Source organism: Odocoileus virginianus, chromosome 22 (genome assembly GCF_023699985.2).
Source record: "Odocoileus virginianus isolate 20LAN1187 ecotype Illinois chromosome 22, Ovbor_1.2, whole genome shotgun sequence".
NCBI lineage: Eukaryota > Metazoa > Chordata > Mammalia > Artiodactyla > Cervidae > Odocoileus > Odocoileus virginianus.
In genome coordinates, this window is record NC_069695.1 from 14128000 (window position 1) to 14153010 (window position 25011).

A 25011-nucleotide genomic window follows, 5' to 3' on the forward strand; every position below is an offset into this window, starting at 1 on the left:
GGGAGAAAATAAATTGTAGAACTGGGAAAGGGAGAAGAAGCTAAGTTTTCCCATCTGGAATTTTTAAATGAAGGTGTGTAAAACCCATACAAAAAAACACCTCTATGGGTCTTGTCTTTTTGCCTTCTCTTCCGCCCTCTTTGGTGCAGCTGTCTCTTTGCTGCCTGGGATCTGGAGAGTAATGATAAAAACTACCATTTACAGTTGGTCCATAAAGAAGGCTGAGCACTGAAGAAACGAGGCTTTCAAGTTGTGGTGCTGGAGAAGATTCTTCAGAGTCCCTTGGACTGCAAGGAGATCAAACCAGTCAATCCTAAAGGAAATCAACCCTGAATATTCATTGGAAGGACTGCTGCTGAAGCTCCAAATACTTTGGCCACCTGATGCGAAGAGCAGTCTCATTGGAAAAGAGCATGATGCTGGGAAAGACTGAAGGCAAAAGGAGAAGGGGATGATAGACGATGAGATGGTTAGATAGCATCATTGATTCAATGGACATGAATTTGAGCAAACACGGGGAGACACTGGAGGACAGATAAGCCTGGCATGCTACAGTCCATGGGGTCACAAAGAGTTAGAAATGACTTAGCAACGGAACAACAACCACCATTTACAGATATGCAGGTGTATACCAGGCACCTTAACGATTAGTCCATTTAATCTTCTTTACACTGGTAAAGGCAAATATCATCTTTCTCTTTCACACAAAAGGGAACTGAAGCGCCCCCCTGGAAGGGCATCAAGGTTCTTGAGCCCAAAGCATAGATTTAGGCTGACTGGTCCTAGTTATCTAAAGGTCAAAAGAAGGCTGACAAGCACTCTCCCCAGGCTCCTTCAGGCCAACGTGGGTGGGGATACACACCCAGTGCAGCTTAGTGAAGGTGCCAGCGATAAGGACTCGACCTCACTCGGGAGAGTAAGCCGGTCACCCAGGACACTCCCAACGCGGCGGCAAGGGGGGCGGAGCCAGGCGGCCCTGCGCGAGTTAGGGGGGTGGGGCCTGAATGAAAGGGGGCGTGACCGTAATCCTCTTGTGAAAAGGCCTCCCGAAGTGGTTTGTCCTAAGTTGCGGCCCGTAGAGGCTCCGAGTTGCCGCCCCTCTCCCGGAATGGTGGAGATTCGATCATGTGACAGTCCAGAGGCAGGAAGTCGGCAGGTTGTGGAAAGCGCAGGGTTTTGACAAAAACAAGCGGCGACTGAGCCATTGCAGGGTCTATGGCAGAGGCAGTGAGGCCCCCACGCCGGGCCAAGGCCAAGGGCAGCCGGACTAAAACCAAGGTGAGAGGAACTCGCGCATCCCACTCTCCCCAGGCCCTGGCAGTTGCGCGCTGTCTCGGTTTATCTTTCTTCGGCCTCTCCAGCCCACTCTGCCCGTGCCCTTACCCCCTCTCACCTTCTGCCCCACCTTCCCATATTTGATCCCTCCGCCCATTGACACCAGACCTATTCCTCTCTTCCTTGTCTACGTCCTCCTGCCAGACTTTGTCAGGAGCCTGTTTTTTCTTTTTCCTTCTGTGATCTCTCAGCGCTTGGTTTTCTTGACTTCCCGCACCTAGGTCTGGATTCCTGTTGGAAAGCAAATTTGTCTTCCCAGGCTCAGCTTTGACTGACTTTCCTTTTTAACCTGTGAACATTTTGAGTCTCTCTCCGCTTAAAGAGAAAAGGGACGGCTCTTCCACGAATGTATCCTCCGGTAGAACTTTACGGCGGGAGACAGAAAGTAGACTGTAGTGATGTGGCTTTCCAGTTTAAAAATTCAAGATGACAGTGGCGCTGCTGTTGTTTATTTCTCATTATCCTGACTGTTTATGATGGAGCGTGAATGACCAGAAGTGGACTCAGAGAGGGACTCACGCAACAAGGACCGGTTTGAATTTTTGGGTTTCCTGGATTATACTAACGTGTGGTATTAGTGTGGTTTTAAAGTTGATCTTTCTTGTTTTTGGGTGCAGTCTGGGTTTTCATTTTGTTCCCATTTGTTTTCTGAAATGACGTTTGTTTTACAGTGAACAGAATAAATGCTCTGCGAGAATAGCTGGACATAGATATAATATTGGCTTACCTGAAACTGAATTTATATTAAGGAAATAATGAGAATAGTATTAAAACTACCGGAAATTGCCTTTTCTACTAGTAGGTGATGTCTGCAAGTGCAGGTGTGACTTAAAAATAATACCAAAATAGGAATTTCTTATGAGAACAAGATTTTAACAGGAGACTGGTGTTCAGAGATACCGTATTTAATAAGCTGTAAATGATTTTATGTACATCAGTGTTCTCAGGTCTGTGAGTAGTTATTCTTTGGAGAGAAAGCCATTTTGATACCTAATTCCAGGAAAATTTTTTAAGAGAAATAATTTTGCATTGTATTGAGCCAGTAAAGGGCTATCTAAATGGACAAGGAAGTAAAAGGCCATTCATCAGCCATGCGTACAGTCCCTGAACCTAGAATACAGTAGTGTATAAGATGTAAACATCAATCTACAAGGAGCTGAATCTTAATTCTCAATCTCTAGTTAATTTTTTTCAGAGTGAATGGTGAAACTAAAGCTTAGATAACTTAAGTGATAAGCTGTAAGACATACAGTTAGTAAGAGAACTCAAGTTAAAACCAGAAATCTTAATTCTCAATCCAGTAGCTTGATAATTGTTCTACATATCTATATGTATCTGTGAAAGTCGCTCAGTTGTGTCTGACTCTTTGCAACCCCATGGACTTGTAGCCTGCCAGGCTCCTCTGTCCATGGAATTCTCCAGACAGGATAATGGAGTGGGTAGCCATTCCCTTCTCCAGAGGATCTTCCCAACCCAGGGATCGAACCCAGGTCTCCCGCATTGCAGGCAGATACTTTACTGTCTGAATCATCAGGGAAGCCCATGTGTATTTATAGACAGGATGTTATAAATACTTACAAATGATTATTAGGAGAATTCTCTGTCAAGTTCTTTTGTTTAGAACAGGGTTTCTAAAAAGTGAAAAACCAAACTTTTAAATCCATCATGAAAAGTCATTTGCTCGTTTTATAGTGGCATATTGTGGGCAACTTCCCTACAAAAGTTGGGCTTCCCTTGTGGCTCAGCTGGTAAAGAATCTGACTGCAATGCGGGAGACCTGGATTTTATCCCTGGATTGGGAAGAGCCCCTGGAGAAGGGAAAGACTACCCACTCCAGTATTCTGGTCTGGAGAATTCTGTGGACTTTATAGTCCATGGGGTTGCAAAGAGTTGGACACTACTGAGCAACTTTCACCTCACTTCCCTACAGAAGAATAAATTTATTTTATTATGTTTTAATGTTTATAAGGAGAACTTCATTCCAGAGGGTCTGACCAAACCAGAAATCCTTGACATGCTTTTACCCACCTTCCAAATCTAGTCAGTCATTGAATCTTGCCAATTACATTTTGTAATTGATCTCTTGATTCTGCCCATTTCTCTCCATCCTAAGTCCACTATCCTTCAAGGATGATTTCTTGGATTTTTGCTAAAATGGCCTTTCCAAATTTCTTCTTGCTTCCCATTCTAAACTAAAGTTGGATCGATATTTTTATTAACAGAACCTCAAAATGATCACTACTCTCCTTAAAACCTTTCAAAGATTTTCCATCATCCAGAGGCTAAGCATCCAAAGTCCTTAGTATCGACTCAAGGCCCTGATTGGTCTGAATTCTGTCCTTCTCTTCAGCCTCAGGTCTTCACTACTGTCTCTTCTGACTCTCAGTCATACATGTCCTTTCCTGCTTTGGGCTTTCCCTGTGGTTCAGCTGGTAAAGAATCCGCCTGCAGTGCGGGAGACCTGGGTTTGATCCCTGGGTTGGGAAGATCCCCTGGAGATGGAAAAGGCCACTCATTGCAGTATTTTGGCCTAGAGGATTCCATGGACTGTATGGTCCATGGGGTCACAAAGAGTCGGACGTGATTGAGTGACTCACTTTTCCTGCTTTAGGGCCTTTGCTCAGACTGTTTCCTGTGCCCTGAAACTTCTAGTCCATCTTCACCTGCTCCTTCCTGAGGTCTCTGCTTACATAGTACTTCCCTCTTCACCCACATAATCCCCACACCCCAGTAGTGCTTTGCACCTCTTTTTGTCACTTGTCTCACTTGTAGTTACTTTGTTAACATCTCTCTTTTTCCTTAGACTGTGAACTCAATGAGGGAGGGACCTGTCTTTTTCCCAGTACCCTTCACAGCCCTTGTAGGCATTTGATAATGGTTGTTGAATGAAGGAAAAAATACCAGTATTAAAGAATATTATTTCCAAGCTTTGTGGCTCAGAAGAATTTACTCAGGGGAATTTCCTCTATGTAGTGTAAGAAAGCAAATGGGAAAAAGTCCACGATATCAGCAAGGCCCTCATACTTGTCAGTCTAGAAAATGGATTCTTCTTTTAGAGTAAACAGATCTATTTCTTTGTGCTGGTTATGGTTTGGCTATGATCCTGAAGCCCAGCATTAATGAAGTCCTTTACCATTGTGGTATAATTTGGTGACTATTTATGGAACCATATAAAATCATTCTAAGGGGTGATCCAGGAAGTGAGTAGTGTCATGTGCTTTTGCCTTTAGATAGTTTGAGTGGCTTCTGACCCAGCAGCTGACCTATATTTCTTAATGTTAATCATCTGGAAGGTGACCTCACTTTGTTAGTTTGTGTTAATCTGGTGCTTGTCACTTGGTACGCAAGAGATAGTCCTGACAAGTTTCAGCCTGACTTCATTGATCTTGGTAGGTTGAGAACAGTAGATTTCATTTTTTTGTTATTTGTGGTTGCACTGGGTCTTTGTTTCTGTGCTCAAGCTTTCTCTAGTTGCAGCAGGCGGGGGCTATTTGTTGACTGCAGTGACGTCTCTTGTGGAGCATGCGCTCTAGGTACATGGGCTGCAGTAGCTGTGCTGAGGCTTAGTTACTCTGCAGCATCTGGGATCTTCCTGGAGAACCAGGCATCCAGCCCATGTCCCCTGCATTGGCAGGTGGTTTCTTAATCCCTGGACCACCAGGGAAAGTATTTTTAAAGTTAGTATTAATTTCTAAATGCTGACAACTCCTAATAGTAACAGCATTTTTTTTTTTTTCATTTATTTTTATTAGCTGGAGGCTAAACACTTTACAATACCGCAGTGGGTCTTGTCATACATTGACATGAATCAGCCATGGATTTACATGTATTCCCCATCCCGATCCCCCCTTCTACCTCCCTTCTACAAGTGCACCAGGACTGAGCACTTGTCTCATGCATCCAACCTGGGCTGGTGATCTGTTTCACTATAGATAATATACATGTTTTGATGCTGTTCTTTTGAAACATCCCACCCTCGCCTTCTCCCACAGAGTTCCAAAAGTCTGTTCTGTACATCTGTGTCTCGTTTTCTGTTTTGCATATAGGGTTATCATTACCATCTTTCTAAATTCCATATATATGTGTTAGTACGCTGTAATGTTCTTTATCTTTCTGGCTTACTTCACTCTGTATAATGGGCTCCAGTTTCATCCATCTCATTAGAACTGATTCCAATGAATTCTTTTTAATGACTGAGTAATATTCCATGGTGTATATGTACCACAGCTTCCTTATCCATTCGTCTGCTGATGGGCATCTAGGTTGCTTCCATGTCCTGGCTATTATAAACAGTGCTGCGATGAACATTGGGGTGCATGTGTCTCTTTCAGATCTGGTTTCCTCGGTGTGTATGTCCAGAAGTGGGATTGCTGGGTCATATGGCAGTTCTATTTCCAGTTTTTTAAGAAATCTCCACACTGTTTTCCATAGTGGCTCTACTAGTTTGCATTCCCACCAACAGTGTAAGAGGGTTCCCTTTTCTCCACACCCTCTCCAGCATTTATTGCTTGTAGACTTTTGGATAGCAGCCATCCTGACTGGCATGTAATGGTACCTCATTGTGGTTTTGATTTGCATTTCTCTAATGATGAGTGATGTTGAGCATCTTTTCATGTGTTTGTTAGCCATCTGTATGTCTTCTTTGGAGAAATGTCTGTTGAGTTCTTTGGCCCATTTTTGGATTGGGTCATTTATTTTTCTGGAATTGAGCTGTAGGAGTTGCTTGTATATTTTTGAGATTAATCCTTTGTCTGTTGCTTCCTTTGCTATTCTTTTCTCCCAATCTGAGGGCTGTCTTTTCATCTTGCTTATAGTTTCCTTTGTTGTGCAAAAGCTTTTAAGTTTCATTAGGTCCCATTTGTTTATTTTTGCTTTCATTTCCAGTATTCTGGGAGGTGGGTCATAGAGGATCCTGCCTGTGATTTATGTCAGAGAGTGTTTTGCCTATGTTCTCCTCTAGGAGTTTTATAGTTTCTGGTCTTACAATTAGATCTTTAATCCATTTTGGGTTTATTTTTGTGTATGGTGAGTAACAGCATATTATAATTGCTAAGGACAGACTGTGATGTGTCCCAGAAAACTGATACCAGAAACAGAGACTTTTGCAGTCCCCATCCTCTTACTCCTTGGCCTAGATGATTTCTCCCTCTTAGTCCCTCCCTCCCATAAGTGATTTTAGAAGTGAAATTGGGGGATGCTGCATATTGTTGAGCTCCTTTTGTGCCTCCTAAGATCCATATTTTGTTTTTGCTGAATAAACTACTCACTGATCACCCACTATGTCCCAGAAATTCTTCTAAGCACTTGGGGTATAAGTGAAAGTGATATTCACTCAGTTGTGTCCAACTCTTTGCGACCCCATGGACTGTAGCCCGCCAGGCTCCTCTTTCCATGTAATTCTCCAGGCAAGAATGCTGGAGTGGGTAGCCACTTCCTTCTCCAGGGGATCTTCTTCACCCAGGAATTGAACCTGGGTCTCCTGCACTGCAGACAGATTCTTTACCAAAGAGAAGCCAAAGAGAAGCCTGAGATGTAAACGGGGGTGGGGGTGGCGTGGGGTGGGGGAGAACCTGGCTTTAAATAGCTTGTGTTCTAGAAGCTGAAGACAAAACAGAAAACTCTGTAAATAAATAAGTACATCACGTATTAGAAGATAACAAGGGCTACAGAAAAAGAAAAATGAACCGGGTAAGGAGTTGAGTAGTGATGAAAGATTAGGATGGGTTGTGATTTTTAATAAGCTGTCAAGGTAGTCCTTGTTGAAGATGGAATTTAAGTAAGGACAGGAAAGAGATGAGGAAGTTAGCCATGTGGAACTTGGGAACAGCTGGGGCAACTGCCTTAAGGCAGTGGCACGTCTGTGCTGTCTTGGGGACTGCAAGGAGGCAGTGTGGTTAGGGTAAGTGAGAGGCAGAGTGAGTGAGGGGAGAGTAGTTGGGATGAAGTCAGAAAGGTGACACAGAAGCTAGGTCATGTAGGGGCTTGTAGGCCACTGGCCTGCACTGGTATGGCCTTTCACTTGTACTTTGAGTGAAATTTGCAGTCACCTCAGGGTTTCAGGGAATGGCAAGCCACTCCAGTGTTCTTGCCTGGAGAATCCCATGGACAGAGAAGCCCGGCGGGCTGCAGTTAATGGGGTCGCAAAGAGTTGGACATGACTGAACGACTAGCGCGCGCACACACACACACACACACACACACACACACACAGGGTTTCAAGCAGAGGAGTGATATAACTGAAGTCATTTTAAAGGGTCACTGTGCTTGCTTTGATGAGAACAATCTGTAAGGGAGCAAGGGGAGGAATAGAGAGACCATCTAAGAGATTTTTGTTGTGATCCAGGGAGGAAGGTGATGGTGTCTTGGCCGGGAGTTTTAAAGTGTAAGTGATGAGAAAGGTTTGAAATCTGGGGGTTTCTGAACATCTAGCTAAGAAGATTTGTTGGTGGTGTGGATGTGGAATGTGAGAAAACAGTCAAGGATGACTCTGAGATGGAGGAGGCAGTGAGTAGAACAGCTGTTGGGGGCAGATGAGAAATTCAATTTTGGACATGCTGATTTTGAAGTAAGTGTCTGTTAGACCTCCAGTTGGGTTGGATATGTGAATCTAGAGTATGGGAGAGAGCTCCAGGCTGGAGGTCTCTTTTACGAGCTGTTGAAAACTAGAGTCTGAGTTAAGTTACCGTAGGAGTGAGTGTAGTGTAAAAGGATGACAAGAAGAGATTCAAGGGCACTCCAATTTTAAGAGCTTGGGGAGAGGTGGAGAAACCAACAAAGAAGTATGATGTGAGGTAGTGTGTGTTCCCAGTGCCCTTAACTGGGTGTGGGATTCTAGAAGTTGAGAGAATCATGTGTATGAGAGGAGGAGAAAGAGATGAAGCGTGGGAAGTGCTGTGGATACATGAAGTAAGATTGTTAAGGGCAACAGGAAAGGAAATGGCAGCTGAGAGGAGATGTTGTATTCATAGTGAAATGTGTAACCCCCATCTTTCTCCTTTTTATTTGTAAAGCATTCTTGTACATCCCAAGGAGAGCAGGTAAAATTGCCCTGAGAGCTCTTGATCTTATAGTTGGACCCATGTGTTCAAGCCCTTTTTATCTCTTCTGTGCCAGGCATTGTGCTAAGTGCTGTGGATATAGACATTCATGATAAACTGTGCCTGCATTTAAAGTGATCCCACAAAAATTTTCTATGTAATGTGTAAAATTGAACCTTTATCATTTAAGAAGTAGCTCATTAATAGTTTTAAAGATAGAAAGAGGTTGTATTTTTTTTTCCTTTTTTTAACTTAGTACAGTTTAAAGAGGAAGAACTGCAAGTGATGTATGGAAAGGTCCCATTTGTTTTCCAGAACTTAAAAAAAAAAATCCCTTTTTTTCCTGATTACAGAAGTGCTCATTGCTTTAAAAAAGTATGTATCTGTGAGTGTATACACACACAGAAAGAAATGTACAACACAGAAATGAAATGCCCTAAATTCTGTCTCTTGGAGATAACTGTATGTAGTAGTTTGTTGTGTTCTTTAGGTTTCTCCCCCTACACATATGCCAGCACTCCAAGACATATTTACTACAGTGTATGGTTAACTATTGGAGTAGGAAATGGCAACCCACTCCAGTATTCTTGCCTGGAAAATTCCATGGACAGAGGAGCCTGATGGGTTGCAGTCCATGGTATCACAAAGAGTTGGACATAACTATGCATGCACCCACCCATCCACACACATGGCTAAGTATATATATTTTTTCTATGTTTATTAACAACTCTTCCATTTCTGTCTAACTTATTTTGTCTCCTGTGGAATTATTTTAAAATTAATTCTCTACCTGTATCTAACTTAGAGATCAAAATAAAGAAATATAGATTCTTCCTAATTTCTAGGCCATTTTCAGTTGTAAGAAACACGTCTTTTGGTTAAAGTAAAATTAAGTTCTAATTTTTTTATGGATAACTTGATACATGTGGAGTTCTGTTTGAATTTTATTTTATGATCTGTATGATTGTTATATATACAACATGTTCTGGTTAACTCAAATAGGCAAAGTAATTGGAAGTTGGCTTTCTTTTTTATTTTTAAATGAAATGTTGTGTTTTATGTGTAAGAATAGGTTCAGATTTTGGCATAAAAGTTCAGTTTCCTCTGAATTCATTGGCTAGTCCCTTTGCTTTCTGAGAAGCATATAAAAATAAGCTTCTGAATGTGCTAGAGCACATGGTAAGTGTAAATATTTGTTGGATAGTTAACTTCTTCATTTTAGGATTCCAGTACCTAGGAGCTCAGCATGTAGTTGGTACTCAATAAATTATTGTGAATTTTGAGTCATCATTATTGTTTCAGTAAATATATATTGAACAAAGTGTTGAAAATCAGAGGCAGAACAATCCAAAAAGGTTAAGATATAGTCCCTGGTTTTAACATATTTGTGGTCTGTTTGGGGGACACACCATAAAGATAAATAACCACATGTGGTGACTTGTGACCAGGACTGGGTGGTAGGTACATACTGCAGAGTTCAGAGTAAAACGTGTGGCGGAAGGCTTGATGTGGTCATTGACAGTTTTGTCTTGAGAAAGGATCATAACTGAGTCATCAAAGGCCCTGAGCACCAGAGTTCAGAGGCAGTCTTTAATTTAGTGGAGAGCCATGATTGTTTTGTGGTGTTCGGAGTAGTGTGTTTTAAGGGGACCAGTCTTATAATGGTGTTTGGGTGAATTGATGGTGGGGCAGAGGCTGAAGGCTTGGCGACCGTTCAGGACCTGCTCCCCTGTTCTGTGCTTTGGAGAAGTGAACCGAGCCATCGGGAGCGCTGGTGATGATCACAGTGTATGCACCTGGAGGTCCTGTCCTATCCAGGGCTCTGTGAGGGGCAGGGCAGACCTTTGCTACCCTCTCAAACAGTGTGCGTCTCACAGTTGTTCATTCTTCCCTCCCTCCTGCCTTCTCTGATATGTCCAATCCGTTCTTTGAATCAAATGACCAGCTTCTCTCTCCTTTCCCCTACCTCCTTCCCTGGAGCAACTCTAGGGTAATTCCTTCTTGGACCTAACTTCTGTAAGAACATAGGTGGAGAGTTAAACAGAGAAGCACTGAGTTATCCTCCCAAGAGAAATAAAGCCCAAAACCATGTGTTCCTCCCTGGGAGGGTTCAGAGGTTTTAAAAAAATTCTTTGATGATCTAACCACAGTATCTGTTGTTCTGGTTTTGATTATTCCCGTGAAGGTAGATCTAGTGGAAATGAACTTGCAGGTTTGATAGTAGCAACTGGAGACTTCATTTTGTTTAGCTGAGGGGAAGAATTTGAAATTGGAAGGGCAGTGGTGGAGTAGAAAAAGGGGAAGTGGTTTGGTGGGGTCAAGAGGTGGGCAGCAAGGGACAAAGGGAAGTTAAAAACTACCTGAAGGACAGGCTGGAGAGGAAGCCTGAGGTGGCCCGTGGGTTGAGGGAAGTGTATTTGTTTGCTGTGCCCTTGATCACATGGCCCATCTGGGCCTACTTCCAGCTTCCTATCCTCTTTTCCAGTTAGCATGTAACACCCGCAAAGGTCTCTAAAGTTTAAGCGAAGCGAACTAAAATTTTCTCCCTCTATTCCACATTCCAGTCTCTACTTCCTTACTTTTCACTTATTTCTCAACTCTTTTAAGTTTTTAAAATCTTTCATCTTTTCATCTGGCAGCTTGATTGAGATTAATTCACACACTGTACTTATTTAAATAGTATAATTCAGTGGTTTGGGGGATGATCACAAGATTGGATCACCATCACCACGGTCAGGAATGCCATTCTCTTTTCTGTAGAGGAAGCATTGTTTTACCATTCCACTGGCAGTATGTGAGGGTACTAATTTTTCTGCATCATTCTCAACATTTATTATTATCTGACTTTAGTCATCTTAGTGGGTGTGATGTATTACCTCATTGTGATTTTGATTGCATTTGTCTAATGATGAATAGTGTTGCACATGTTTTTTTGTGCTGTTTGTATTATCTTTGGAGAAGTGTCTGTTTAGCTCCTTTGCTTATTTTTATTTATTTTTTTTTTTTTGTAAATAAGTTTATTGGTATCATTTTTTAGATTCCACACATAAATCATATTTGTCTTTCTCTGTTTGACTTACTTACTGCTGCTAAGTCACTTCAATCGTGTCCGACTCTGTGTGACCCCATAAACGGCAGCCCACCAGGCTCCGCCGTCCCTGGGATTCTCCAGGCAAGAACACTGGAGTGGGTTGCCATTTCCTTCTCCACTTTGCTTATTTTTAAATTGGGTTGTTCATCTTTTTATTATTGAGTAACACGTTTACTTTTTAAAAATTCTGGATATAAGCCCCTGATAAGATAATGGACTTGAAGACATTTCCTTACATTCTGTGGAGTTGTCTTTTCATTGTCTTCATATTTTCAAACTTTAAAAATTTTTATGAAGTCCCAGTTATCTGCTTTTTTCTTTCGTTGTGTGCTTTTGGTGTCATGTCTAACAAGACTTTGCATAATCCAGGGTCATTAAGACTTACTCTATTTTTTTGAAAAGTTTAAAAGTTTTAGCTCGTATATTAGGTCTGTGATCCTTTTTGATAATTTTTGTATATGATATAAGCTAAGGGTCTAATTTTATTCTTTGGATATCTGGTTGTTACCACCGTTTGTTGAAGGCTATCTTTTTGGTGTCCTTGTTGAAAAACAGTTGACTTTAAATGTATCAATAAGAGTTTATTTCTGGATTTTCAGTTCTAATTCATTGATCTATTTGTCTATCCATGTGTTAGAACCACACTGTCTTTATTACTGTAGTTTTATAGTAGATTTTGAAATTACAAAGTATGAAATTTCCAAGTTCATTCTTTTTCAAGATTGTTTTGTCCATTCTGGGTTCTTTGTATTTCCTTAAAAGGTTAAGGATCATCTTGTCATTTTCTGTGAAAATGGCAGCTGGGATTTTGATAGAGGTTGTGTTGAATACTCAATTTTAAGAGTATTACCATATTAACAGCATTGTGATCTGATCCATGAATACAGAATGTTTTCCCTTATTAAGTCTTTGATTCCTTTCAGATTTTGTTCTGTAATTTTCAGAAGATAAATTTTACACTTGTTTTGTTAAACTTATTTCTAAGTGTTTTGTTGTTTGTTATAAATGAAATTGTTTTCTTAATTTCATTTCATTATTGTTCAGCTCACTAAAGTATGGGCTCTGCCCTGACCATTACACCAGTATTTCTCTACTGTGGTAACCATTGGCCTCCTCTCCTGGTCTTCTTTCTGACTCCTCACTCTGACTAACCTGTTTTTTATAGCTAGTGTGCTAAACGTCATTGCAGCGTAGTTGGATCCACTTTTTCATTTTCTTACAAATACTCACATAATGCTTTTCTGCCATTCGTGATTTTAGGCATTTTGACAAAGGGCTTTGTATGTGTTGTGTGGCTGTTTTTGAACCTAATATCTGAGGTTCACAGTGTGGACAGAGCCGTTGTGCGGGGACACAGTGCTTCTTGGATGACTACTGTTGTAAACATTTAGTAGTTCATTACCTGCAGGCTGAGCTCAAATTGTATTTCACAAACATGCGTCTTTTCTTCCTAATATTAGGTGCATGTGACTGTTTTACTTTTTTGGTTATTGTCAGCTTTTATTTTTTTTTGCTGGACATTTGCAGGATAGCATAATTCATAATCAGTGATTACTGTTTAACTATCATTTTGCCTTCCTTAAAATTTCATAGTGAAAGGGAAGTATTTGAGTGATTCATTCTTTTTTAGTTTCTTTGAATGTAACAGTTTTTTTAAAACAAATAATAAATCTCTCCATATTTCTTCTTTTTTAATCCAGTCTTGTTTCCCATGTATCTAGTTTGTGTGTTAATACCAGAAATACTTTAGTTTGAAAGAACTATAATTTATTTTATCTTATTTTTTAAATGGTTAAGAGTTTTGGATTTGGGGTTTTTTTTTTTAAGGTAATTTTGGATTTAATGAAAACTTGCAAATATAATACAGAGTGTTCATACACCTTTCATCCAGAATCTTCTTTTATCTTATTTAACTGTAAATTCTATGCTCTCGACATTTATTGCAGCCAAGAAATTAATGTTGGTGCAATGCTATTAACTAAAATATAGAACTGTTTTGGATTTCAACAGTTAATGTCCGTTTTCTGTTCCAGCATCCAGTCCAGGATCCTCTACTGCATTCAGTTATTATGTCTCCATGGTTTTGTCCAGTCTTTTGACAGTTCCTTAGTCTTGTCTTGTCTTTGATGATCATAACACTTGTTATTTTGTGGACTTTCCCTTAACCTGGGTTTTTGTCTGACGTTTTCTTATGCATAGATTGAGGTTATACGTTATTAGAAAGGGTACAGAAGAGATGATCAGCCTTCTCAGACCATAATATGGGAATGTATTACTCATAATAACCCTGATCACTTGGTTAAAGTGTGGTCTACCTGGAGTCTCCACTGAAACGTACTGTTTTTCCTTTTGTAATGACTAAATATTTAGGGGATACTTTGAGACTATATTCTGTTTCTGCTTAAATGTTTACTCCCATTCATTAGCAGGTCTTGCTTCTTGCCTGTGGCAGTTATTACCATGGTGTTTTAATTGTGATTTTCTGTTTTTCTCATTCCATCTACATTTATTAATTGGAATTCTTCTGTGAGGAAGAATGCTACCACTTTTCCATTAAGAAAAAAATATGTATTATAAGTATGTATATGTTTATGAATACATATTTTATTCTGAGGGTTATAAGCCAGTATTATAGCTATTTATTTCATTGCTCAAGTTGCCCTGATATTTTCTGCCTAAATTTTGAATAAATATGTTTGTTAAGATGCCAACCTACTGAAACCTAAGATACTTGGAGACTGTTGTCTTTTATTTAACCACTAGCAGAATGAAGAACAGCCTAATTAAGACTTTCTCCAATCTTGATTCATAATTTGTTGCTTATGTCATGTCTTCCTCTGTTGGGATTAGACTAGTGAATCTCCCAAATTCAACATTCTCAAAATTGAATAATACAAAATACGAAGCGCATTGCTTAGGAAGTGAGTTTAGATTTTTTAATACAATTAAAAAATTCCTCATGTTGAAAGCATGTTATTGTTATAATTTACTTCATGTTATTCATGTTCTTTTTAGGAAAAGAAGAAATATGAAACCCTTCAGAGGGAAGAGTCTGATGAAGTCTCCCTTCCAAAAACCTCCAGAGAGCTGGAAATCCTTACTCCAGCTTGTGAATTCAAAGGAGATGCTCTGAAGGAGATAACTGATTCCCAGCTCCAGAATGATTCTAGTGGACAAAATGAGAGTGAAATGTTTGATATTCCACTCACCTCCTTAACTCTGAGCAATGGAGAGCCTCTGACATGTAATACAGAGAGTCTAAGGGAGGGGCAGGAGACCAGAGCCTGTGCTGGGGACGATGCCGTCAAGCCGAAGGTTGATCCTGAAGGCAGTGTTCGAACCACAGTAGAAACCCCCAAGAACTTCACTGAAATGGAGAAAGATACATTGGTACAATGTAGAACTTCGGAAAGCAGACAGCAATCTAACATTTCTTATATTCAGCAGGAAGTGGAAAATTTGCAGGTCAGAGAAACTCAGAATAGGAAAGAAGACAAAGCCTTGGGTCTTTCTTCAGAGGTGCTACAGAATGTTGGCTTGCAGAGTTCTTATGAAGCCAAAGACATTTTTCAGCCACCTAGAGTGAAAAAACTGTATCCCCAGTTGCCAGCTGAAATTGCGGGGGATGTACCAGCTTTGGTGACAGTGAAATCCTTGCTTCGTAATGAGCGACTCTACCCGGAACTCCCATCTCAACCAGAAGTAGTACCATTTACTAAAGAACAGCTAAAGATCTTCGAGCCTGGTTCATGGCTGGAAAATGTCGAGGCATATTTAGAAGAATTTGACAGCATGGCTCATCAGGACAGGCATGAATTTTATGAGTTACTTTTGAACTACTCACGCTGTAGGAAACAGCTGCTGCTGGCTGAAGCTGAGCTCCTTGCGCTGACATCTGATTGCCAAAATGCTAAAAGTCGACTGTGGCACTTCAAGGAGGAACAGTTATCTGTCCAGGTATGTTGACTGGTGTTCTGTAAAGTTTGCACGAGCCTGGGGTATTTGCAGTGGAACTCATTTTCCTGTGATGTGATCAAGGTGTGGAATCTGCTCCTTGTACTCACACCGGCCTTGTACTCACTCTTGACAAATTTGGTGGTGAAGGGAAGCTGGAGGAGATATCAGGGAGAAATGTGTGATTTCCCCTATCCCTAATCTTTCCTTAGGAGACCTGTGTATCTCTCTGTAGGTAGGAAGGAGCATGTGGAGAGGGAGAATTTTGAAAATACTGAGAAAGGGGTTAAAATAAAGAACACAGCTGTAGGGTTAATGTTGGAAAGGAGAGAGGTTTCTTTCTTTTGAGCAGAATCACAAAGAATGATGAGGGAACGTTCAGAGATGTTTTGACGTCTCTTGAAGTTGAGGGGATATCACCTTGACCTCACTGTTTATAAAGTAGAAGGTAAGATCATTGATCATGAAGGTCTTAGAGATGAGCTCTTCTGTTTTCTTACATCTTTCCCCATCTACTTCATCTTAGGGTTTCTCTTCTTGTCTCTGAACTTGTGATGCCTTTGTGATTGGCATTACACTCCTTGGCACCTGGTTATGTATTAGTTTTATAGTTTTCTGTGTGGTAGTATTGTTCCCTTACTGTGATTTATAAGTTCTTTGAAGATGTACTGAAGCCTGTGTATCATATACCAATTTCCTGGTTACATTGAGAGCGAAGGTAACTGGCCTTGTAACTTACATCTTATCCTTTTGTCCACTGCTAGGGTATCTGTGCAGATCAAGTGAAAGTTTCAGGCCATCATCGCTACCAGAGAGTGGAGATGAATGAAAATGCACTGGCCGAGCTAAAAAAACTGTTTGATGCCAAATCTGAGCACCTCCACCAGACCCTGGCTCTGCATTCTTACACTTCTGTGCTCTCACGCTTGCAAGTGGAGTCTTACATCTACGCATTACTCAATAGTTCAGCTGTTCTGAGATCTTTAGCAATTCATCAGGAAGGCCAAGGTGTGTAAGTAATGAAAGCCTCACTCTTTCTTGTGGTCTAAAATGAAAAAAAAATTCAGGAATACGGTCTGGTCGAATTGATTGTGTGCTGATTTGATATTTGTAAGGGACCACCATTTGTGCTTGCTGTCTTACTTGACGTCTCCCAGTACAGGTTAGGATTGACACCTACCTTAATAACATTTCTTAAAAGCAGTGCTAGGTCTCCCTTCCCCGTGAACTGTCTCTCTGCTTCTCTAGGAAGCCAGAAGTTTGCTTTTTATCATTAATGACTCTTACTGTCCTAATTTATGTGCTTATTACCAATTCAAGTCCAAATACAGTTTCTGATTCTAAAAACCTAGAACCCTTTTTCATTCTCTTGTCTATTGCACTTTATTTTTGCTTGTCCATTTTATTGGATTGTTTAATTTTCATCAGAATGTTTATAATGTTTTGTATTTTTAATCTTATTTTGGGTTTTAAGAGATTAGCCTTTACTATATAATGCAATAAAGTGTTAATTATGCAATTTTTATTTCTTGGAGATATTTGAATCCTTTAGATAACAAATCCTTCCCCTTGTGGTTTTCATAACTAATCAAAGAGCTGGGGATGGCAGAGATCTGCTGATGTTTAAATAAAAAATAAATTTTGATGAAGTTAATTTTTTCTTGCTCTGAAGTACTTCACAAAGTTAAATACTTTTTCGGTTTCTGTAGTAGAAATTCGTATTTTGATGTAGCTTTCCTCCTTGGATTTTCATCTGAATTAAATATTTTGAATAGTTTATTCTCATTGTTGTTGTTTTTTAAGAAGAGACACTAAAAATTCTCCCCGATACCATTTATAAGGGATTCATTTAATCCTGTTTTTAACTTACAGCTTCTAAACAGGTAGAGAACATTCCCTCTGACCTGTGTCAGCTGAAGGAGTGTATTAGTGTCTTGTTCATGTTCACCAGGAGAGTTAATGAAGATACTCAGTTCCATGCTGATGTTCTTCTCTGGCTGCAGAAGTTGGTAAGGGAATAGACATGGTAGTCTTTCTGTTATTTCCCTGATAATTTAAGAATTATCTCTTATGCCCTCATAGTTTTTTCTTCAACAGCTTATTCAGCTAATTCGTTTAATGTGTTAGTGACTTTTTTTTTCGCTCATGACACACAGAAATAAATTATCCTTATCTAGTGTCTTATTAAGCACATAGTGCTTTTCTTTCTGATAAACTTTATGTTCAGTGATCTCTGGTCTTCAGTTTTGGAGGAAATGGAAATGTGGGAAGTATGCTAAATTTAAGACTAGATATGTATTCAGAGTATAGGTATGTTGTTCATATTAGTTTTGTTTAATCATATGTTAATGCTATACTTAAAATTTTTTTTTTTTAAGGGAAAAGAATCAGGTTTTGGGAAATTTAAGAAAGCTATTAGGTGTGTTATGGGATGAGGGGTTGTTTCTTGATTATGTTTCTCAATGGGGCTCCCTTGGGTGCTTCTTTTAGGTTCATACTAGAGTTCTTAGATATGGGCTTAGATTCTAAGCATGCTTACTTGGATTTGAGAAACTTACAAACTGGAACTATTAAACTACTTGACTTATATCTATTCATATATGGCCAGGAACATTAGTGTTTTGTAATTTGCCAGATACTGAAAATTGGGTTTGCAGAGAAACTGCTTATGATATGTTTATCATAGTGCTCATAGATTCTTAGTCCTCTGTGTACCTCTGTGTAGAAACTCAACCAGTCAATGGTATATCTTATGTCTGGTTACCCTTTTGAAAGATCACATGTATTTAAATACCAGATAAGTGATTGCACTAGGCCCCTAGAAACAGTTGTCTTTATAAACAATAAAACTGTACGTCCTTTGTTGTTCAGGTATCAGTGTTACAAAGAGTGGGCTGTCCTGGAGATCACCTCTTCCTTCTAAACCATATTCTTCGATGCCCAGCTGGTGTTAGTAAATGGGCTGTTCCTTTCATCCAGGTATGAAGAATGACTTTCTGATTTTGAGGAGAATGGGGGAGATTTTGTTAAACATTGTTCCTGAAGAAGTTGCTTTCAGAAATAAGCCTACTTAAAATATATTGATATTTAAAATAAAATTATTAGGATATATCCAGCCTATATTCATAGGAGTTCTTATGCTACAACTTCTTCTTGGGCCACTGAAAATTGATGAAGTTAAGGTAAAGATGCAGAAGTTCAGTTGTAGTGTGGCTTGGTAGTTTCAGTAGTATTTAATCCTGTAAAATTTCTGTGCAGGAATGCTTGCTAGGACTTTTTTCTATAATGTTCAACATGACTTCCTAAATTAATCCATCCTGCACTGCAGTTAGTGCAGGTAAAAAAGAAACCACCAGCATCTCAGAGTTCCTTAACACTAGCAGAGGTTTCACGTCTGCATCATGATTTAGGCATTGATCGTATGGTTTATGGTTTCTTCTCTCTGCTGCTTGCCTTTGGGTTGTGTTGTTACTCATTGCAGCCCCTTCAGATGGGTGGGTAGGAGCCAAATGTGTGGCAGGTTCCTTCTCCATGGTATCTTTTCTCTAGTATTTCTGATGATAAGAAATTTGGATTGTTTAAGGTAGAAGGAAGTTTTTTTTAAAAATCTCATCTTTGGATTAAAACAGCAGTATAATCCTCCTTCCCGCATGATATCAGGTAATTGATGTAAGTGCCTGAGCCGCCTCGTTCTGTGAGTGCACAGAGCCCAGCCAGCACTGCCAGGTAGCCCCTGAGGTGTTCTCGCTCTTTTGGATGAGGAGCCAGTTCCACCTCTGCTTGCTTAACAGCTCCCTTGTCAGAATGCTGGTGAACTAAGACTATGGCTACTTGGGTTGTTGGTTTTCTTCAGTATGCCTTTTCCTTTTCTGGTTTCAGATCAAAGTGTTGAATAACCCATCAGGAGTCTTTCATTTTATGCAGTCCCTTGCCCTGCTAATGTCTCCTGTCAAGTAAGTGTGGAAGAGCTTCGTGAAGTAGAAATTAAAATGCTCTGTCAAACAACTGGCTTCCTAAACTGCCCAGATCCATGCAATTGCTAAGGGAAGAGTCGGCATTCCAGAATTTAACAGTTCAGCTTTTCTTGGGGTTTAATACCCTTTGTCCTAAAGTGACCCTCTTAACTGCTTTTTGTCTTTTTTAAAAAATGATTAACTTTTTTGGGTGCCCACTCTCAATGGATCTGCCATTCCGGCCATATATGTCATTGTGGTGCTGTGAGGAGAAGAAAAATTTCTTTCCTTCGAAGGAGAGATTTAATGGCAGAGGTAAAAAAGCACAGTCAAAGAGATTCAAGTGCTAAATTGTATGGAGCTATGATCAATGCTGGAGAAGGCAATGGCACCCCACTCCAGTGCTCTTGCCTGGAAAATCCCATGGACGGAGGGGCCTGGGAGGCTGCAGTCCATGGGATCGCTAAGAGTTGGACACAACTGAGCGGCTTCACTTTGACTTTTCATTTTCATGCATTGAAGAAGGAAATGGCCACCCACTCCATTGTTCTTTCCTGGAGAATCTCAGGGATGGGGGAGCCTGGTGGGCTTCTGTCTATGGAGTCTCACAGAGTTGGACATGACTGAAGCGACTTAGCAGCAGCAGCAGCAGCATGATCAATGCTTCCCAGGTGACACCAGTGGTAAAGAACTCACCTGCCAATGCAGGAGATGCAAGAGACACAAGTTTGATCCCTGGCTTGGGAAGATCCCCTGGAGAAGGAGATGGCAACCCACTCCGGTATTCTTGTCTGGAGGATCCTATAGATAGAGCAGCCTGGTGGGCTACAGTCCATTGGATCGCAAAAGACCTGACTCAGCTGCACACACACACAGTTGATGCAGTAGAAATGAGTAAAGAGTAGAGTGAAGTAGTCAGTGGGTTCCAGGTGAATGAGCTGGATTTGAAGAATGGAACTGATTTCATCGGGAGAGGAGTAGGGAGGCCACTGTAGGGGGAGAAGTGAGCCGTGGCCCAGGGTACAGGGGAGCATGGCTGTGCAGGGGCACGTCGGAGGTCAGCTGGGCTGGAGTGAAGGGGTATGTGGGAGATGCTAATAAAGACGGACAACTAGAGGGGAGTCAGATTATAGAAGACCCAGAAATTAAGAGAGTTTTGAGATGGTCGGGCTTTTGTAGCGATTGAGGGTTTTTAATATGGGTAAAAGTTATGTTTAAGGAAGATGAGGGTGGACTGGAGGTAGAAGATATGCTTCTGCTTCACTGAGTCATAGTTGCAGAGGTCTGGCTCTCCTGGCTCTGGAGTCCAGTCCAGCATCTAGAGGGCACATCCTTACATGGGGAGAAGGCAGGCTATGTCCAGGGGACCTGGAACTGTGTTACTACCATGGACTCTTGGTCCAGGAAAGCCTGTCTTCCCCTGGACCTGAATTGAGGTGATGGCAGTGGGAAGGAGAAGGTGGGAAACTTGAAGGTCATCTTCCCAGGAAAGGATTAAGAAGCTGATGAATAAAGAAAATGTGGGAAAGGCGTGGCTCAGACCTATCTCTGTAGACTGTGATTCTGACTGACTGAGAGGGTGTTGGCAGCCCTCAGAGACTGAAAAGAAAAAGGAGAGCTGTCAGGGAAGGAGGAAGATTTGTGGTCTTTGGGGATTACGGGAGGACACATCTGAATGACAGCTACCAGTGGACATGTGAAGCTCTACAGCTGGAACCCCTTGGGTTGGAAGCTGGAAGTCACGGAGGAGAGCTCCTGGTGGAAGGACGGAATGGATGAATTTTCAGGGTCAAGCCAGAGAGGAAGGAACAGAGAGCTGAGAACCACGTTTCAGAGAAGACACTTGTCCGGTTACACCGATTTGTTAGGTCCAGCCAGCACCATGTGAAAGCCTGGCCGGCAGGAGTTCCCCTAGTTTCCTGTCTCTCACCGCCTGGATACAGGGACTGTTCCTACATGTGTGTTTAGATGTGCTTTTCCCCCAGCCAGCTTCTGCATTACCTGCAGATTACCCTTTATTCAGTGAAGCATGTTTCTGAAACACTCTGTGGGCCAGTTAGAACTCAGGTGCCACGCAGTCCTGGGTGTGCAGAGGCCCCACTGGAGGCGGGCGCTGTGCTGGCGTAGCCACTTCTCTTTACTGACCGGGGAGGGCCGTGGCCTCTGCATCACCGATAGTGAGGCTTTGGTCTCCTTGAGTTTTAGCCAGTTATTATTTCTTGTTTTCTGATTCAAACCACTTGGAGATTGGGTTGATGTTGACTCTTCCTCAGGGTGAGCAGAGAATCTAGAATGCACGCGGTGGGCTCTCTGTGTTTATGTTTATGTGATTGGAGTGGTTTCCTTTGTCCTTTAGAAACCGAGCCGAGTTCCTGTGCCACATGAAGCCCAGTGAGTGGAATCCATCCTCGGGGCCTGCGTCCGGGACGTGGACTCTAGTAGACGAGGGGGGAGAAGAGGTAACAGTCATATCTGCAGCGTTTTGATGAATTATTTCTGAGCTTTCTCATGTGCCAAGTATCATTGTAAGCGCCTCTCATGTATTAGCCCATTTAATTCTCCCAACAGCCCCACGAGGCAAGTACTGTTTTCATCCCATATTAGAGATGAGGAGACAGGTGCAGGATGGGGGTGAGGGAACTTGTCCCAAATCACAAGTCTCGAGCCTTCGTACTGAGCCAGTGTCTGGTGCCTCCCTTTTCCAGACTGTCCCTGTATAGCTGGGAGTTTGGACCTGGAAGTGTTTACATACTACATACACTTTCTATTAGGATTTTCTTTTATGTAGCATCCGTTTTCTGGGCTTGGGATCTCACCTACAGATACTCTGAGCCTTTCTAATAAAGAGCTGGATCTTACCAAGGTGGGCTGGTAAAGAATCTGCCTGCAATTTGGGAAACCTGGGTTTGATCCCTGGGTTGGGAAGATCCCCTGGAGAAGGGAAAGGCTACCCACTCCAGTATTCTGGCCTAGAGAATTCCATGGACTGTGTAGTCCATGGGGTCCCAAAGAGTCGCACACCACTGAGAAACTTTCACTTCTTAGGAAGGTTCTGCCTTAACACTTACAAACTTTTTTATGTAGATCTTCTCATTTGAAAGATAGAAGATAATTTCCTATTTTTAGTGAGAATTTATTATCAAAATCCAGTTTATCAAGGTAACATTTATTGATTTTTCCTTCTACTATTATACATGGCTCGTGTATTGGTAAGCATTTTTTTTCCCTTCCAGCTAGTTATCTGCCTGCCCTAGTGTGTTTTTATGGTCCAAATCCAGATTTGGCGTGCTTGTCCAGGATTGGCCAGGAACTAAACTTACTGAAACCTCTTCTCTTTAAAGGATTTGAGAGTTTTCAGTGGAGACTCCTTAGAATGACATGTGGCAGCTCTGGGATCATGTCTCTGTATTTACCCAGCTGTTCATTCAGAAGCAGGAGCCTTCTGACTCATTGTGCTTTTCCTGGGGCTTGTGGGAGTTGGGAGATGGTGGTAAATGATGTGGAGTTGCAGAGACTGAACAGTCCTTCTGGAAAGAGCTTCTCAGGTACAAATTGGTCTTCTAAAGATTGTAATGGAGCAGATTCTCCCCCGCCCTCCCCAATCCCCACCCCAAGACTAGTCTCTGGTGAGAGAGGTGTCTTTTTTTCTTACAGGTTTCCTGCATTTAATCCCAAAGATGGGTAATGGTTAAGGACTCTGGAATGATGCCTTAGCTCTCACTGGATGTTGAGTGGATTCAAGAGCATGGGGTGGGAACGCTGGCAGTGCTGTTGACTCAGAAAAGGCCGAGGGTGGAAGGCACCATGCATCGCACATATCAGTGATTTCTTGACACTGGCTGTTTATCAGGACCACCTGGGCAACCTTGCCCCAGTCTACACCCAGCTATCCAAATGTCTAAAGCCTCCATGGTGATTCTGATGTACAGCCAGAGCGGAGAACTACTGCTCTGGGTGGAATTTCTGAGGTTCTTATTCGCTAACTGTTTAGGATATGTAAGAGGGTAGGAATGAGTGGCTTCAGGAAATTATGAATAAATTGCATTAGTCCCTTGTTGAAATTGAGTTGATAATTCATCAGGATCTCTGGGTCTTTTTACAGTATTCCTTTTTTTTAAAAAATAAAAAATCTAAATTATTTACTTATTTTTGGCTGTGCTGGGTCTTTGTTGCTACACACAGGCTTTCTCAGTTACAGCAAATGCAGGCTGCTCTTCATTGCAGTGGCTTCTCTTGCTGCCGAGCACAAGCTCGAGGGCGCTTGGGCTTCAGTAGTTGTAGCGCACAGGCTCAGTAGTTGGGGTGAGCAGGCTTTAGAGCTTGGGCTCACTACTGTGGAGCATAGACTTAGTTGCCCTGTGGCACATGGAATCTCCCTGGACCAGAGATTGAACCCGTGTCCTCTGCAGATTCTTAACCACTGGACCATCAGGGAAGCCCCAGTATTCCCTTTTGAATGTAGCATATCTTAGGTCACAAATCAGTTTGGTTTCTAAGGAGATTTTAGTGCTCTGTATCAAACAAAAAGGGCTTCCCTGGTGGCTCAGTAAAGAATCCACCTACAATGCAGGAGATGTGGGTTCGATTCCTGGGTTGGGAAGATACCCTGGAAAAGGAAATGGCAACCCATTCCATTATTCTTGCCTGGGAAGTCCCATGGACAGAGGAAGCTGGTGGGCTACAGTCCTTGGGGTCTCTAAAAGAGTCATATTTGACTTAGCAATTAAACAACAACAGTTGAATAAAACCCCCCATTTTGTGTATGTGAGCTCTGTGTATGACCACTGTTATCCTGTTTTCAATGGTACTGATTGATGGCAGAACTGATGTCCATAGCAGATGCTAATTGCTTCTTGACAAGTCAGTTGACTATTGCAGTAAACTTGTATTTGGGGGAAAGAAGAGGCTTTATAGATAAAATAACTTGGACTCGAGTGCATGGTTCTTTAATTGATATTGTCAAAGCACTGAGATTTACAGTAAGATCCCAATTCTAGAGGAATTCATCTTCTTTGGGATAGAAATCTAATGAGAGCAGTTTCAGCCACTGAAGAATGGATATGACTTGGTACACATAAAGTTGTACTTGCAGTGTTAGGGGATTTATAGGTCATCTGATAGAACTGATAGTATAAATCTCTGTCCTGGAGGAGAAGTCCATGAGGACTCATGAGAATACTGCTGTCTACCCCTGAGACCTGTGATAATGCCGCTGCGTAACTCTGGACCGTGGTGTCATCTTGTCACATCAGCTGATAAGACTGCATCTTATTCCTCAGGATGAAGACCCTGAGACCAGTTGGATTCTCCTTAATGAAGATGACTTGGTTATTCTTCTGTCACAGTTTCCATTTCATGAGCTGTTCCAACATCTTCTTGGGTTTAAAGCAAAAGGTAGACTGATTTCTTCTGTCATATGTAAGATATGGTAGGGGCAAGCTCAAACACAGGAACTTAGCATCAGGTCTTATATCTTGGGTGGGCTCCTGATTTTGGGTTCCCCTGTGCCTGGCTGTACTATGCAGAGATGCTTGTGTCTCTCTTGTGTCTCTTGTGATTGTAGTTTCCTCCGTGGTGCTTAAATACAAAAGGTCGACTAGCTTGCACATCTCCCAGCTTTAATAAATGGTTTTGGTTTTGT

General features: G+C 41.5%; 1 protein-coding gene across 2 annotated transcripts in view; it reads left to right on the plus strand.

The window, feature by feature from the left end:
• The first annotated feature begins 1094 nt into the window (after window positions 1–1094).
• EPG5 (ectopic P-granules 5 autophagy tethering factor) overlaps window positions 1095–25011 on the plus strand; it is a 128324-nt gene continuing 104407 nt past the window's right edge. For both annotated transcript variants that reach the window (XM_020870961.2, XM_020870962.2), the window contains exons 1-8: window positions 1095–1278; window positions 14479–15420; window positions 16182–16425; window positions 17290–17426; window positions 18289–18396; window positions 19297–19370; window positions 21727–21829; window positions 24650–24764. In XM_020870961.2, coding sequence (XP_020726620.2) covers window positions 1216–1278; window positions 14479–15420; window positions 16182–16425; window positions 17290–17426; window positions 18289–18396; window positions 19297–19370; window positions 21727–21829; window positions 24650–24764 — 1786 coding nt within the window. In that variant the 5' untranslated portion in view covers window positions 1095–1215. The remainder of the gene's footprint in view (window positions 1279–14478; window positions 15421–16181; window positions 16426–17289; window positions 17427–18288; window positions 18397–19296; window positions 19371–21726; window positions 21830–24649; window positions 24765–25011) is intronic.